Source organism: Protopterus annectens, chromosome 7.part0 (assembly GCF_019279795.1).
Source record: "Protopterus annectens isolate FY-2018-M chromosome 7.part0, PAN1.0, whole genome shotgun sequence".
Lineage (NCBI taxonomy): Eukaryota > Metazoa > Chordata > Ceratodontiformes > Protopteridae > Protopterus > Protopterus annectens.
Window position 1 is genome coordinate 104,529,573 of NC_056739.1, and position 14,914 is coordinate 104,544,486.

Below are 14,914 nucleotides of genomic sequence, written 5' to 3' on the forward strand. Positions count from 1 at the left end.
CGGCAGCAACATGGGCCTCTCCTCATACATTTATCACTCACTATAAACTGGATATGATCTCCAGGGGGAAAGCATCCTTTGGTTCAATGGTACTCAGGAATATTCTTCCATAGGGTCCTCCCCAAGAAACAAGGTAGCTAGGGACTCTGTCCCATCAGTAAGGAATGAATGAAGATTAACAACATCAGATAAAGAAGTTATGTTCTTACCATAACGTTCCATCTTTATTGTTGATCTTCATTCATTCATTACAACCCACCCACCAACCCCTTCCAAAAGACTCTTGGAAGTTTGGCTATGGTCCTATCCTAGGATAAGGCAGTTGTTCAGAAAAAGCCTCTGCTTTTCTCTCTGTGGTCTATTCTTTCCTTTTGGGCAAACTCGATCTAAGGTAATATGGAGAGAAGCACTATGGGTAAGGACTTAGCTCGAGAGTTTTTTGGCTGGTAATTTTGAATTATTAGCAATAATCACAGAAATATAGAAAGCATACCCAATTCCACACCTAAAAGTTTTAGGACTGTTATTTGCCTCTCAAAATTCTCAGGCTCTCTCTCTCTTGTCTGTAATGATATATGATTTCTAAATGCAAAGAACAGATATTGATAAAACAACAGACTGTTAAAACAAAGGATGTTGCATTTTTGAGAAGGTGTATTTTGATAAGAGGGAGGTTTCTCCCATGAGCATTTGATGCACAAAAAGTTATTTTATATTTTGAAATAGAATACTAATAAACCCTTCGATTTTAAATAAGGAGCTTGATTGGAAGATCTTCATGTAAAGTTTGTTTTAATCGAGTTATTGTTTTATTAGTTAATTATTACTACTATAAAAATTGTTCATGATGTAATACTTGCATCTACTTAATTCCATTCTCCTTTTAAGAACTATTGTTTGAAAAAAAAAAAAAAAAACTGCTTTTGTGTCTGGATCTTTGCCGACTCATATAATGTTAATGGATTCATCTAACTAGTCTCCACAGGTTTGGATATGTTTTTATGATGAGAATTTAAGACTTCGAATCTCTTCTCATTGCTGCCAAATGTAACCATTAATCCATCTAGAGAACTGATGTTCAAAACTCTATAACTAAATTGGAGATTTTCTCCCCAGGCCTCCGCTGAAAATGGGCTATACTGCCCAGGCGGACTTTTCCCGTTAAAATAATGTAAATAAATAAATAAATAAATTGGAAAAGCTGCTCGTCAGAGAAAATATTACTTGTTTAAATACTGTCATCTTGAACCTAATATAAGTTCACATGGTTTCTGCCCCGTTAAATCACCATACACACCATTTACTCATGAAGACGGGTAAATCCACCATTGAGATAATTTTATTCAGTATTAAATCTATTCTGAAATTAACTGGTCTGTGCAAAGAGTGACACACCTTACCAGATACAGTCTACAGACCTCCCACACGCCACAGCAGTGATGACAGGCTGACAGCACAGACACAACCTTCTTTCCGTTCCTGCCTAAAAGATAATTCCCGTTTGTTTTCTGTGACTGTCGCATCACTCTTTCTTTCCATAAAATGATGGAGCATGAATGGTATGGTACTTCTATACACACCTCACTCTTGTGAGGTCATGTGCAGGATTTCAGCGTTGTTTAATGGCGGGGTGCTGAATCTGTGCTGACTGGTTATGTCAGCTTTCACTTGGAAACTGAGATTAACCAGTCAGCTTCAAGATTTAAAGGTGGGACTCGTAGGAGCAACAAAGAATTCCAGATTTACATTGTGAAATATGAATACCCAGACAACAGCCTTTATTTCTGGACAATCCAGAAAAATTCTGGACAGTTGGCAACCCTACTTTCAGTAACAATTACTGCAGCTGCAAATTACAATCTAACAGCAAGATGCAACTGCAACAAATGGCAAACTACTGTTGTTTTTCTGAGTCTACAAGACAGGAATTGGGGAAATTCTTAAATGAGTGACCCAAGACATTCTCTTGGTTCTTTCAACCTGTTCACATAACAAGACACCAACAAACTACCCAAAACAAACCGCTACAGTGCTATGATAAACACTAAACTGACAAGCAAGGATAAAACATTTCTCTAACCTAATGTTCTGAAGTGAAGCCTACATATGAAATTAGAATTATGGCATATTTTCAGCAGGACACATGCTACACCTGGCAGAAAAAAATAATTAATTAATGAAATACAACTTTTGCAAAGGCTCTCTGCATCCTCAGTGTAACTTACCAAGTTCTCTTGTTGTCAAAGAATAGCACAAGAAATAGCCTGACACCAGTTTCTGCCTGTCTCCGTTGCCCCAGTCTAAGCACATCTGTTGGAGGCACAGGGATTGGAACCCCATTGTGAAGCAAGCCCTCTCGAGGCATGTTGGGATCAATGATCTGCACAATAAAAAAAATAAAAAAAATATGGAGACAGAGAATTTCAGAACTGCTCATGTACCACAAAGTTCTTGTAAGCTTTCATTTGGTTAGTAAACATCACAAACTATGTTACTCTACCAAAAAGGGATAGTAGGGACAAGTAACAAAATACTCCACCAGTCACTTCACACCCAGCAAGCTTGAGAGTCACAGCATTCCCAGCAAGATGAGAAAAACATAGGGGGGGGGTCATTTGCCTGCAATGGTGGAACAGGTCACAAGACATGTTACTTTGATATGCTACAGGCACAAAAACAACATACTTTTCCTGTAAAGCACTTCTGAAAGTCTGATGTTCATTTGACAGTTATCAAACACCTATGATGATGATACCAAGCTAACAAAATACATGACTTGGCAGAACTAACATTCAGTACAGTTAATGTCTGGTACTAGGACTAGGAATTATTCAAACAGTTTATGATTTGCATCAAGGCAGTACTAATACTGAAAATCCACCACATCAACAGCTTTCTCACAGGGCTTTTGAAGTGGGCACAATCAAGGTTAACTTTCAGTATCCTTATTCCTACTCGCACTCAATAGTCACTACAAAAAAGTCTCAGGGGTGAAGTCCTCCCTATGGCCCATCAGTATCTTATTCTTACTGGCACTCAGTAATCACTACAAAAAAATCTCAGGGGTCATTCCTCCCTATGAGCTACACTAATAACTCCTGCACAGGTGCCAACTGTTGTGCTCTTGCCACAATCCAAGCACCCCAACAGGACTCATGCAGCATCCCTAGCATCTGGGCTATCAGGTATGCTCAATGTCACAATCCTCAGCTCTCTGTTATCATGACCTATGAGATCACTTCCTGAAACTATGTTAAGGGATCTGTTCAGCTCACTGTTACAGCTGTCACGCTGTGCATGCCAACATCTTCTGTTCTTAGGTTAATGATTTTGCTCTGTACTGCAGTCCACAACCCCCCCACCCCCAACACCGTGGGTTGACTTATGCATTTCCTGCACATGGATTAAGTGCACCCACTACCCACCATACAGTCCCCATTTCTGCTTACCCAAGGTTTACAATAATACTGTCTTTGTTTAGGCTAAAGAATATTTTCAGTGTCACAGCATTCCTCTCCCACAAACCTAAGCCTTTACCTGCACAAAGGTTAACTTAAGAAAAAGATCAAAGTACAGTTCCTCACATAAAAGGTCTGCAGCAAAAAAAGAACAGTACCTTCAAAGGGAAAATGCTCAAATCCAGTAAAGCAGCCACTCTAAAAGAAGGGTGGGTTTAACTCCTAAGGAAAATGGTTCTTAAAAGGTAAGCAAAGACCAAAATCAAGTTATCTGACCCAGTTGTAATTTTGTGAAAACATTACAAGGCTGAGTACTTCAGTATAAGGCGTAATTCTCTGTCTAGCTGAAGAACCTCTTCCTTATGTAGTGTGTGTCTGACGAATGGAAAGCTTCTCATCAAGTTCTGCTAGGAAGTCCAGCAAGATCAGTGGCTCTACCACAGCAGCCAGACCTGGCAGTGAGGCTAGATGTTGTCCCAAATGAAAGAAAAATGTGGTTTACAATGGGATGAACTCCTTGTACAGTCTAAAAGATAATGTCTTAAAACCATGCCACCCTCAGCCATCGTGGGGAGATGACAAAGATTTGTTCCTTCTCAAAGTTTGCAAATATGAGCATAGGAAGATGTGAAAAAAGATACAGGAATCTTCATTAGTGAAGAAAGATGTCAGCTGCCATCTCCATCCTTGCAATGTTGAAAAACCACAGGAGAACTGCCCCCGCCAAAGGTTGATCGCTGTGGTGAACTATTCCTGGAAAATCATCACTAAACAGGCTTCCCTTATTGACAGTTCTTTGGAATCTAAGTATGCAAACACTGAACTCCAAAGAATGTGAATGGCTATGAGGAGTGATGCTCTGATTGTCGGTCAACTACTTTATTAGTAAGATATAGCTGAGGTTCCATTCACTGTAGCGAAAAATCCTCAATAAGTACTAAGACTGGGTATTAAAGTTACAAACAAACTGGAAGCAATTAAAGCTAACCTTTGTTCCAACTGTGAGAATGAATATTTCTAATGTGTTGTTGGACTTAAAATTATTCATTAGAGAATTGAACTTGAACATTCTGTTGAATACTAGTAGCTGTGGGTTTAATAGTGAACTTTGGACACAGAGTACATGTAATCCACCAACCCACTCCACCCTTAGTGTTTTTGAAAAATTGTGTGAACTTGATCTCAGTCATATTTCTAGGTGCCGTGGGAATTCCGTGAACAACCTGGAACAGTTAGGAAACTGAATTCTTAAACAGTCTTCACCAAAAGGATGTCAGGGTTATGCAACCGGATAAGGGGGGGTTGTTATTATGGATATACAAGATTATGTTGAACGCATGTATCGCATTTTGTTCAGTGACACACATAGTCAAGTGTCAAGAAATGAAGTAAATATTGCCTATAATAGGATTCAAATGCAATTGAGTGACATGTTGATGGAAGGACGTATTTCGTTGGATGATTTCAAATTTTTAAAAATTAGTTCCCCAGTCATTCCTATCATTTTTGGTTTGCCTAAATTACATAAACAATTGAAAGACCCCCATCCCACCCCCGTTGTGGATTTCTGTAACTCTATTACCTTCCCCTTTGCAAAGTATCGCAATTCTAAACTAAAAGCAGTTTTGAGGCAAGAAAAACATCTATGCACTGACTCATAGGATATTTTAGACAAATGTAATAATGTGTGTTTTGAGTTTTTTTTTTGTATTTTTTACAGCTGATGTAAAGGATTTGTTTTCTGTAATACCCCATGACCTGGGCCTTGACTGGTTTCAGGAATACTTATTTAGGAAGGGGGTATCACAGGATGACATCAACACGTATGTTGAGATGATGGAAGTTGTTTTAAAGAATAATTATATTTATTTTGATGAGCAATTCTTTTTGCAAGAAACAGGTGTTGCAATGGGTGCAGCTTGCGGCCCCCTTTGTACAAATATTGTTATGTGTGAATGGGAACGAAAATTTCTCTTTGACCATCCGGAATTTCAGGATTGCGTGTTGTATTTGCGTTACCTTGATGACCTGTTTTTCATTTGGAAAGATGGTAGGGACACCATCCCTGTCTTTCTTGATTTTATTAATAACACTACGGATTTTTTTTTAATTTTCTTATGTAATAGGTGATGATAGTATATGTTATTTAGATGTGTTTTTGCAGAAGGACTGGGTGAATTGTAAATATGTATCTACAATATACAGGAAACCCACCTATTCCAATTCTTTTCTACATTTTGAGAGTTCACACCCTCTTACACAGAAAAAAGCGGTTGTCAAGGGACAATTTGTGAGGGCCGCAAGGATGGTGTCCAATTTTAATGCTTTTATTACAGAATGCAACCTATTAGAAGACATGTTCATCAAGAGGGAATATCCTATAACATTTGTCCATGAGATCAGAGGGGTGGTGGTGACCAAGAGAAGATCAGGTTTTTATTCCCTATTTGGAGTGGTGGTGTCAATATATTCACATCTACTGGTGGGGTTACTGAAGTTGGACAAGGTGCAAGGTTGGTAAATGAGAGGTATAAAATGAATTTTAGACTATCATTCATTACCAAGTTTACAGTGGATTACCAAAAGGTTCGAGATATTATTTTCAAAAATTGGTATGTTTTGATTGAAGATGAGGGTATTTGGCCTAAGTAAGAAAGGGCCCGAATTTAAAGAACTTGGTGGAAAGACCCCCTAGGAAACAAGAATTTGTAAAAGCTCCACAAATGTATAAGTGTAGATGTTGTCCTTCTTGTATGTATATCAATATTGGGGAATTGTTTGACATCAATGGCTATATTATGAGAATGAGGGGTAGTTACAATTGTAATAGTGTGGGTGTAGTGTATGAGGCTTTATGCCAAACATGTCCAGCCTTTTATTTAGGTAAAACCGAACGTAAATTGAAGAACTGAATTTATGAGCATAATTATGACATCAGGGTAAAGAAAACTACCAATGCTCTTTATAGGCACACGCTTGAATTTCTGGGGCATCATTTTAAATTTATTGTCATTGAACAAGTCCAAAACAATGTTGAGAGGTGGTCCATGGCAGTTGATACTGGAGAACAAGGAACTTTATTGGATTTTACATTTGGGTGCTGTTGGTTACCCGGGATTAAATGAAATGGCATCCAATGGATGTGTTTCAGAATTGAGGGGACAGTGTAGGTAAATTGTTTGTATATGGTTTACAGAAGTGTATATAATATACAATGTTATAATTTTTATGTGTAACTATTTTTTCACATTTTAAAATGTAAGTTACTTTTGTGGCCAAAACTTTTTTCATTTACGTGGAAGCACCTTAATAATTTTTATATGTGTGTTTTTTATTTTTTTATTTCTTTAAATGTTTAGGTCAATCTGGAGTCATGTGACTGTTTCAGCATTTTGAAAATGATCTGATGAAGTCTTGTTATTTGACTCGATGAAAGCGCTTATCTAATAAACCCTGGGGGACCAGGTCCAGGAATCCGTGTCTTTTTCCTTGTGGTTACAGTGTTGGTGGTTGTCGTTTTTCCATTGGATTATGGCATATGAGAGAACTACTTAATGTGTTTCTTAAATGTTTGGGGCTGACTGTTAGACGAAAAATATACAGGAATAATGAGGAAGCCATGGGGGCCTATCAAGCAACAACTGAGAGATATATGAGAAAAGATTAAATTGAGGCTAGGAATAATTAGTAGAGTTTATAAAATATTGCATGATAACTATAAGAATCAATCTGAGGAGGTTAGGAAGGACTGGGAAGAGAGACTGGATAAGCAATTCACAGAGAAACAATGTGGGAATGATGAAGAGAGATAAGTACGTCTCCCAAATATGCAACAAAATCTAGATGATGTGGGATCTTTGCCTGGAAGTGTTTAGATTGGTATGTTTATACCCAAGTAGGCTCTAAAGAATTTTTCCTCAAGAAGACACCAAATTATAGAGTTGTGATGGAAAAGAAAGTAGTAACTGGTAACATATTTTTTGGGAGTGTAATGAGTTGACGGACTTTGAAGATTACCTGCAGTCTGCACTGTCGGAGATTCTGGGTGAGCAAATTGGAGTAGCTAGGGAAAATTTTTTTTTTCAGCTATGATACAAAATCGGAATTGCCTAGACATAGTAAAGCTTTGCGAGTCTAATTATGATGGCTGTCAAAAAAGCAGCTACTAGAAAATGGAAATCAAAGTCCAAACTTTACTAGAAGTAATGAACATAGTAACAGAGATCAAACAAGGAGCAAATTACATAAGAAAAAATGAGAAATGTGGGATCAATAAATGCAGAGGAGGAGCAAGGTTTAAAAGAAGGCAGGATCTGAATGAGCTGTGTAATGGTTGACAATGACTAGATATATTAAAAGTGATGTATAATGTTTGCAGCTACAGTTGCATTAGCAATGTTTTGTAAGGTATAATGTTTGCAACTGAGATTGTGTCGTTATGGTTTATCTTTACTGATATAAGTGTAAGAGTGCCTGCGTCATACATGAATATTTAATAATGATTTTTTTTGCTTAAAAAAAGACTAAATTGAGGCTAAGCAGTCTGAGCAAATGGAATGCAGTTTATTTGCTAAAGACAACCAAAAGGATGGAAAAACCTTAGAAAATATGGTATTTGCAAGGGACAGGAAAAGCTGAATTTGCTGGACTATGTTAATAATAAGATATCAGACTGCACAAAGTTTACCAAGACATCACTTGCACTAGACTGGCCAAAAGGCTCTAGTCGCCAGAGACTAATCTGAAGTATGAAAATCCTAGGCTGATTTCACTGTTTTTAACACTGTGTTACGGAAAAGGGAAAATATTGTGAAGACTGTTGCTGGTCTTCCAGTGTTTGTAGAGACTAGCTCTTCAGAATTAGTACTACAACAAAGGAGGCACTTTAGAGATGCCATTCAAGAGTGCAAAAAGAGAAAATTGAAATTTAAACTGACTTTCCAGACTGCTAAAAGTGTAATGGAATGCAAGAATTGACTTTTGATGAACTGTAGAAGGCTGTTCAGCAAATGAAGAAATTACCTGTATGCTTGACCCAAAAATAGGTAGAGGAAGACAAAGAGACCATGGACAAAATGAGAGAAAAAAACAGATTCTGCTAAGAACATACTGCTGCTGTTCATGGTGCAAACCCAGGGTCAAGGTGGATGAACAGCTTGGAATGAGTCATGTGAATATATTAAGAAGTGGTAAATGGAAAAAAGATTCATACAGGGTTGAAACACTAGGTGAACTTCCCTTGAAGGCCATACTACTAGATTTGGTGAAAATAAGAATGTTAAAACTACTTTACTTGACTCTAAAGGTTTGAAGACTCCTGCAAAATTTGAATACACAATTTTTTTTTCTTCTATTTGAAGTTGGGATTTTACAGTAAGCTAATATAACGAGCATTGTTAAAGATAGGTAAAACAATATTGTGTATAATGTAATATGAATGCTACTTCTGTTAACATGAGTGAAATCATACAGTTCTGTAGTTGACAGTTGATCTGTAAAGTGTTTTGAATTTACTGATGTGACAGTATCGGTAAAGTTAAATGTTCTTAGAAGCAAGCAAAATCAATGTGCAGATGAAAATGTGACATTTGAGGTTTGAGAATAAATACAAAACCTTTTAAAAGGAACCACTACATTTGTTTAGAAAGCATCAAGAGAAAAGTAAAGTAGTTATGTACTCACCATAACGCTCCATGTTTGTTGTCCTTCATCTCGCCTTCCTTCTTGCTGGTTGGCTCCGACTCAGCCGTATACTATAGCTCGAGAGCGTTTTACTGGCTTGAGGCTAGCCCCCATCCCAACATGCCTAGCGGTAGTTACCCAGATCTCATTTATGATAACTCACCAGACTAAATAGGTCCAAATTTTACTAAACTTACTTATGAGAAAGGGACCTGCATACAAGTGTGTAAACATCAGCAAAGAGAAAGGTAAGAAAGACTAGGTCTAACCAACTGGTAAGCAAAGGGGAACTCAGCCAGTGTAGCCAAATAAAAGGGAAGAAAACTCCTCTCGATCCTCCAGGAGGGAGAAGGAGGGTAGGACGCAAGAAGGAAAGCGAGATGAAGTACAACAAACATGGAATATTATGGTGAGTACATAACTTCTTTATGTTATGTTATCCCATCTCGCCTCTGTTCTTGCTGGTTGGGACAGTGTCCCCAGCACCTATATCTTGGCTGGCTCACTGGAAAAGACTCTTCAGGACAATGGAACCAAAGGATGCCTGTTCTGGGAGGCCACATCTACTTTGTTATGAGAGATAAAGGTATAGGGATTAGCCCATGTAGCTGCCGCACAAATTGAATCTAAAGGCAGTTTGGCTTGAAAGGCAATAGAAGTAGCCAAGGTCCTAGTTGAGTGTCCTTTAATTTTTCCTGGAAGTTCTCTGTTCCGCAAAGTGTAGACATGGATGATGGTGTCTGAATGCCACTTTGATAAGGTCACTTTAGAGACTGGACAACCTTTCTTGTTGTCTGTAAAGGATATAAACAAATTGGTCAGATTTTCTGAAATCCTTAGCCCTGTGTAAATAAAAACGTAATTGTCTTTGAACATCCAATTGATGGAGCTTATATTCTGCCTTGTTGCCATAACTGGGGAAGAATACAGGAAGCTCTATGGATTGATTTAAATTGTGCTCTGAACACACCTTGGGTAAGAAGGACGGACTGGTTCTGAGAGAAACTCTATCTTTGTGGAAAATCAAGTACAGAGGATGAGTAGATAAGGCCTGCAACTTTGAAACCCTTCTAGCTGAAGTAATGGCGGTTAAGAAAAAGTTCTTCCATGTTAAAAATTTCAGAGGACAAGAATCATCTGGCTCAAAGGGAGGAAGAATGAGTCTCTCTAAAACTAGATTTAAATCCTAGGGGGGAGAGGTTCTCTTATTGGAGGTCTTAAGAGGGAAGTACCTCTTAGGAATGCTTTTCATAGCCTGTGGGACATGATGTTAGATCCCATTTCTCCTACATGGAAATTAGAAATGGCAGCTAGCTGGACCCGGATAGTAGCTGCCGCTGCTCTTCGTTCCAAAGAGGTACTTCCCTCTTAAGACTTCCAATAAGAGACCACCCCCCCGGATTTAAATCTAGTTTTAGAGACTCTCATTCTTCCTCCCTTTGAGCCAGCTGATTCTTGTCCTATGAAATTTTAACATGGAAGATCTTTTTCTTAACCACCATTACTTCAGCTAGGAGGGTTTCAGAGTTACAGACCTTATCTACTAGTCCCCCGTACTTGATTTTCCACAAAGGCAGAGTTTTTCTCAGAACCAATCCCTCCTTCTTACCCAAGGCGTGGAGCTTCCTGTATTCTTCCCCAATTATGGCAACAAGGCAGAGAATCTTCTTCTTCTTCTTTCGGCTTTTCCCGGTTAGGTCATCACAGCGGATCACCTGTCCGCTCATGACTGGCAGTGGAGTTTTACGGTGTCGAGTTGCCAGCCCGGCGCCCAACCTTCAACAGAAGGCACACACACGCACGCACTCACACCTAGGGCCAATTTAGAGCTTCCAATCCACCTACAGCATGTCTTTGGGATGTGGGAGGAAACTGGAGCACTCGGAGGAAACCCACGCGACCACAGGGAGGACATGCAGACTCTGCACAGAAGGCACCCCAGCCGAGGATTGAACCAGAGAACCTCTTGCTGTGATGCGGCAACGCTAACCGCTGCACCACCGTGGCCACCCCAACAAGGCAGAGAATAGGCTCCATCAATTGGATGTTCATACAGTTACGTTTTTATTTACACAGGACTAAAGATTTCAGAAAATCTGACCAATTGTTTATATTCTTTGCAGACAACAAGAAAGGTTGTCCAGTCTCTAAAGTGGCTTTCAGCCACTATCATATCCATGTCTACGCTTTGTGGAACAGAGAGCTTCCAGGAAAAATTAAAGACATTCAACTAGGGCCTTGGCTACTTCTATTACCTTTCAAGCCAAACTGCCTTTAGATTCAATCTGTGCGGCAGCTACATGGGCTAATCCTCATACCTTTATCGCTCATTACAAAGTAGATGTAGCCTCCCGGACCAGGGCATCCTTTGATTCCACTGTCCTGAAGAGTCTTTTCCAGTGAGCCACCCAAGATATAGGTGCTGGGGATGCTGTCCTAACCAGCAAGAATGGAGGCGAGATGGGACAACATAACAAAGAGTTATGTACTCACCATAACGTTCCATGTTTGTTGTACTTCATCTCACCTTCCTTCTTGTGTCCCACCCCTCCTTCCCCCTCCTGGAGGATTGAGAGGAGTTTTCTTCCCTTTTGTTTGGCTAAACTTGCTGAGTTCCCCCTTACTTACCAGTTGGTTAAACCTAGTCTTTCCTACCGTTCTCTTTGCTGATGTTTACACACTCATATGCAGGTCCCTTTCTCATAAGTAAGTTTAGTAAAATCTGGACCTATTTAGTCTGGTGGGTTAGCATAAACAAGATCTGGGTAACTACCGGTAGGCATGTAGAGATAGTGGCTAGTCTCAAGCCAGTAAAAAGCTCTTGAGCTATAATATACGTCCGAGTCGGAGCCGAGGATCGGCTCCGAACCCAACCAGCAAAAAGGAAGGCAAGATGAAAGACAGCAAACATGGAACATTATGGTGAGTACATAACTTCTTTATTTAGATGGCTCCGACGTCAGACACGACGAAGATGATGGCTTAGGGGAATTTTCCTGTTTGTTTGCTGGCTGAGAACCCTCAATAGCATCATCAAAGGGGCTCTTTAGTAAGCCTCGTAAAATCAACTTATTTTTCTTCTCCTGCAGGACCCAAGAACTAAAAGCAGGACATATAGAACACGAGTCCTGCAGGTGTACAGCCCCTAAGCAACAGACACTGCTCGTGTGCCAGTCAGTAACGGACGACATCTGGCAGCACGAATCACACTGTTTAAAACCCGAAGGTTTTGACTCCTTAGGATCTTTGGACATGCTAGAAGTAAAGTACAGTTGTGTGCACTTACCATAAATGTAGATGTTCGAGTGTATTCACTGTTGCAGTTATTACATTTGGGTAGTCTGCCGGCAGGTTGCCCTCAGTCGGCCTGATTAACAAAGTCTTGGGCCCTGCGTCGGTTGCTGTCCCTTCTTCCATGACGTCAGGTCGTCAGGGGTATAAAACATGCAGCCGACACCATTACATCAGTTTTTCTTGCCCCAGATGTCAGGTGCCCCCCAAATGGGGAGCAAATAAAATTAAAAACACAAAAATATACCTCCAACCAAAAGCAAATACACCAAAAAGGCTTTTAAGTACAGTATAAGAAAGTAGAGGTATAGTAGGAGAAAAACAGGGGGCTGGAGGGAGGGTAACCAGGACTGCAACAGTGAATACACTCGAACATCTACATTTATGGTAAGTGCACACAACTGTACAATGTTCTTCGTGTTTCACTGTTGCAGTCATTACATTTGGGTAGATTCCCAAAGCTATGGTTGGGAGGAGGAAATTATACAGCATTAGGACCAGCTATAAGGCCCTGCAACACAGCAGTGGCAAAGCCAGCTCTGGATTTAGAGAAAATTGGTAAATGATAATGCTTGCTGAAAGTATGCACTGAACTCCAGGTAGCAGCTTCGAGAATATCCCTGGTAGGATCACCTCTGAGAAAGGCTGCAGAAGTAGATGCAGCCCTGGTGGAATGAGATCTGATCCCCTGGGGGATATGTTTTCCATGGTGCTTATAGCAGAAATGAATGCAATGGCTTATCCATTTAGAAATGGTTTGTTTCGAAATAGCCTTCCCCTCTGCCCCAGCAGCAAATGCCACTAGCAATTGTTCAGATTTTCTTCGAAATTTAGTTCTGTCCAAGTAGAATCTAAGTTGTCTGTGCACGTCCAAGGAATGCAGAATCCGTTCCCCTTTGTTCTGTGGACTGGGGTAGAAGGTTGGCAAATGAATGGATTGGTTAAGAGCCACACTGGAAACCACCTTGGGCATGAAGGATGGATTGGTCCTCAGAGACACCCTGTCCGCATGAAAGATGATGAAAGGCTCCACTGCCATAACGGCCTGTAATTCAGATATCCTTCTAGCTGAAGTGATTGCTAACAGGAAGGCTGTTTTCCAAGAAAAAAAATTTAAGTCTGCAGTAGCGGATGTCTCAAAGGAGGTAAAGTGAGCTTTTCCAAAACAAAGTTAAGGTCCCAGGCAGGGGTAGGAGCTCTCCTGGGTGGTCTCAAGTTCTTTGCCCTCTGAGATACTGCTTGAGCAGGGGATGAGAAAAGAGGGGAGGTTCAGTGTTAAAGTGAGTTGAAATAGCTACAGGCCCTTGTGAAGCATTTCAGTTAAGTATTGCAAAATCTGAGGTAAATTGGGCACTGCTGTCCTCATCCCTAAAGATTGGTTCCAGGCACAAAATCTTTTCCATTTGTCAGCATAAGATTGTCTAGTACTAGGTCTTCTCGCCTCCAAGATGACATCCATCACAGGTTTGCTGAGGGATGCTAAGGGTGAATTTAAGTGATTAGCCAAGCTGCAAGGCACAATGTTGGGAGATGATGGGTGCAGAATTTGGATCTCCTGCTGAGACAGCAAGGAAGGAGTCTGAGGCGGGTGCCATGGAAATATCTGTGACACACTGTGCAGGAGTGGGTACAAGTGTTGGCGAGGCCAGTATGGAGCAATCAAAATCATTTTTGGTTTGTCCTGTTTGACTTTTAGCAGAACTTTGGAGAGCAGAGGCAGAGGGGAAAGGCGTAGACTGACAGGTTTTTCCAACTGAAGGACAGAGCATCCACTTTCCAGGCTTTTTTGTGAGGAGTCCTTGTGCAACATTTTTCCAACTGGTAGTTCTGGGAGGAGGCAAACAGATCTATGTCTGGGCTCCCCCATTTGCTTGTCAACATGTTGAAAATCCGTGGTTCCAGTTTCCACTCGTGTGGGTCCATGAAATTTCTGCTTAGTCCGTCTGCCAGTGTATTCAGTTTTCCTGGCAGGAATTGAGCTTGTAGTTGCACTTGGTAGCTCAAAGCCGTGTTCCACAATGCCATGGTTAGTCTGCAGGGGGGGGGGGTGGTAGGAATGTGTACCCCCCTGCTTGTTTATGTACCACATAACCGTGGTGTTGTCCGTCTTTACCATTAGTTGTCCTGGATGAATGTAGTCCTTGAAGGCTGTCAGAGCATTCTGCACAGCTAACATTTCTTTCTGATTGATATGTAGGTGCATTTGATTTGGGTTCCATTTGCCCTGAATGCACTTCCTTGCCAGGTGAGCCCCCATGCATAGTCTGATGCATCTGTAGTTAGGGTTTGGGCAGCAGGGGGTCGTGTGAATGGCAGTCGGCCTCTGCCCACCATAGGAACTCCAGGCATAGGCAAGGATGATAGGAATCATTGTTTCCAGGCTGTGACAATGTTGACTCCATAGACTTTTTAAGTACCACTGAAGTTTCCTCATATGCAGTCTTGCATATGGAATTCGAAGAATGCAGGAGGCAATGAACCCC

At 40.5% G+C, this 14,914-nt stretch overlaps 1 protein-coding gene across 3 annotated transcripts in view; it reads right to left on the reverse strand.

Moving 5' to 3' along the window:
* BRPF3 (bromodomain and PHD finger containing 3) overlaps positions 1 to 14,914 on the reverse strand; it is a 1,617,494-nt gene that overhangs the window by 144,064 nt on the left and 1,458,516 nt on the right. For 2 of the 3 annotated variants that reach the window (XM_044076533.1, XM_044076534.1), the window contains one exon: positions 2,226 to 2,380. In XM_044076533.1, the coding sequence (XP_043932468.1) occupies positions 2,226 to 2,380 (155 nt within the window). Of the gene's footprint in view, positions 1 to 2,225; positions 2,381 to 14,914 lie in introns of those variants that run through there. The other variant, XM_044076535.1, reaches the window with a different exon arrangement.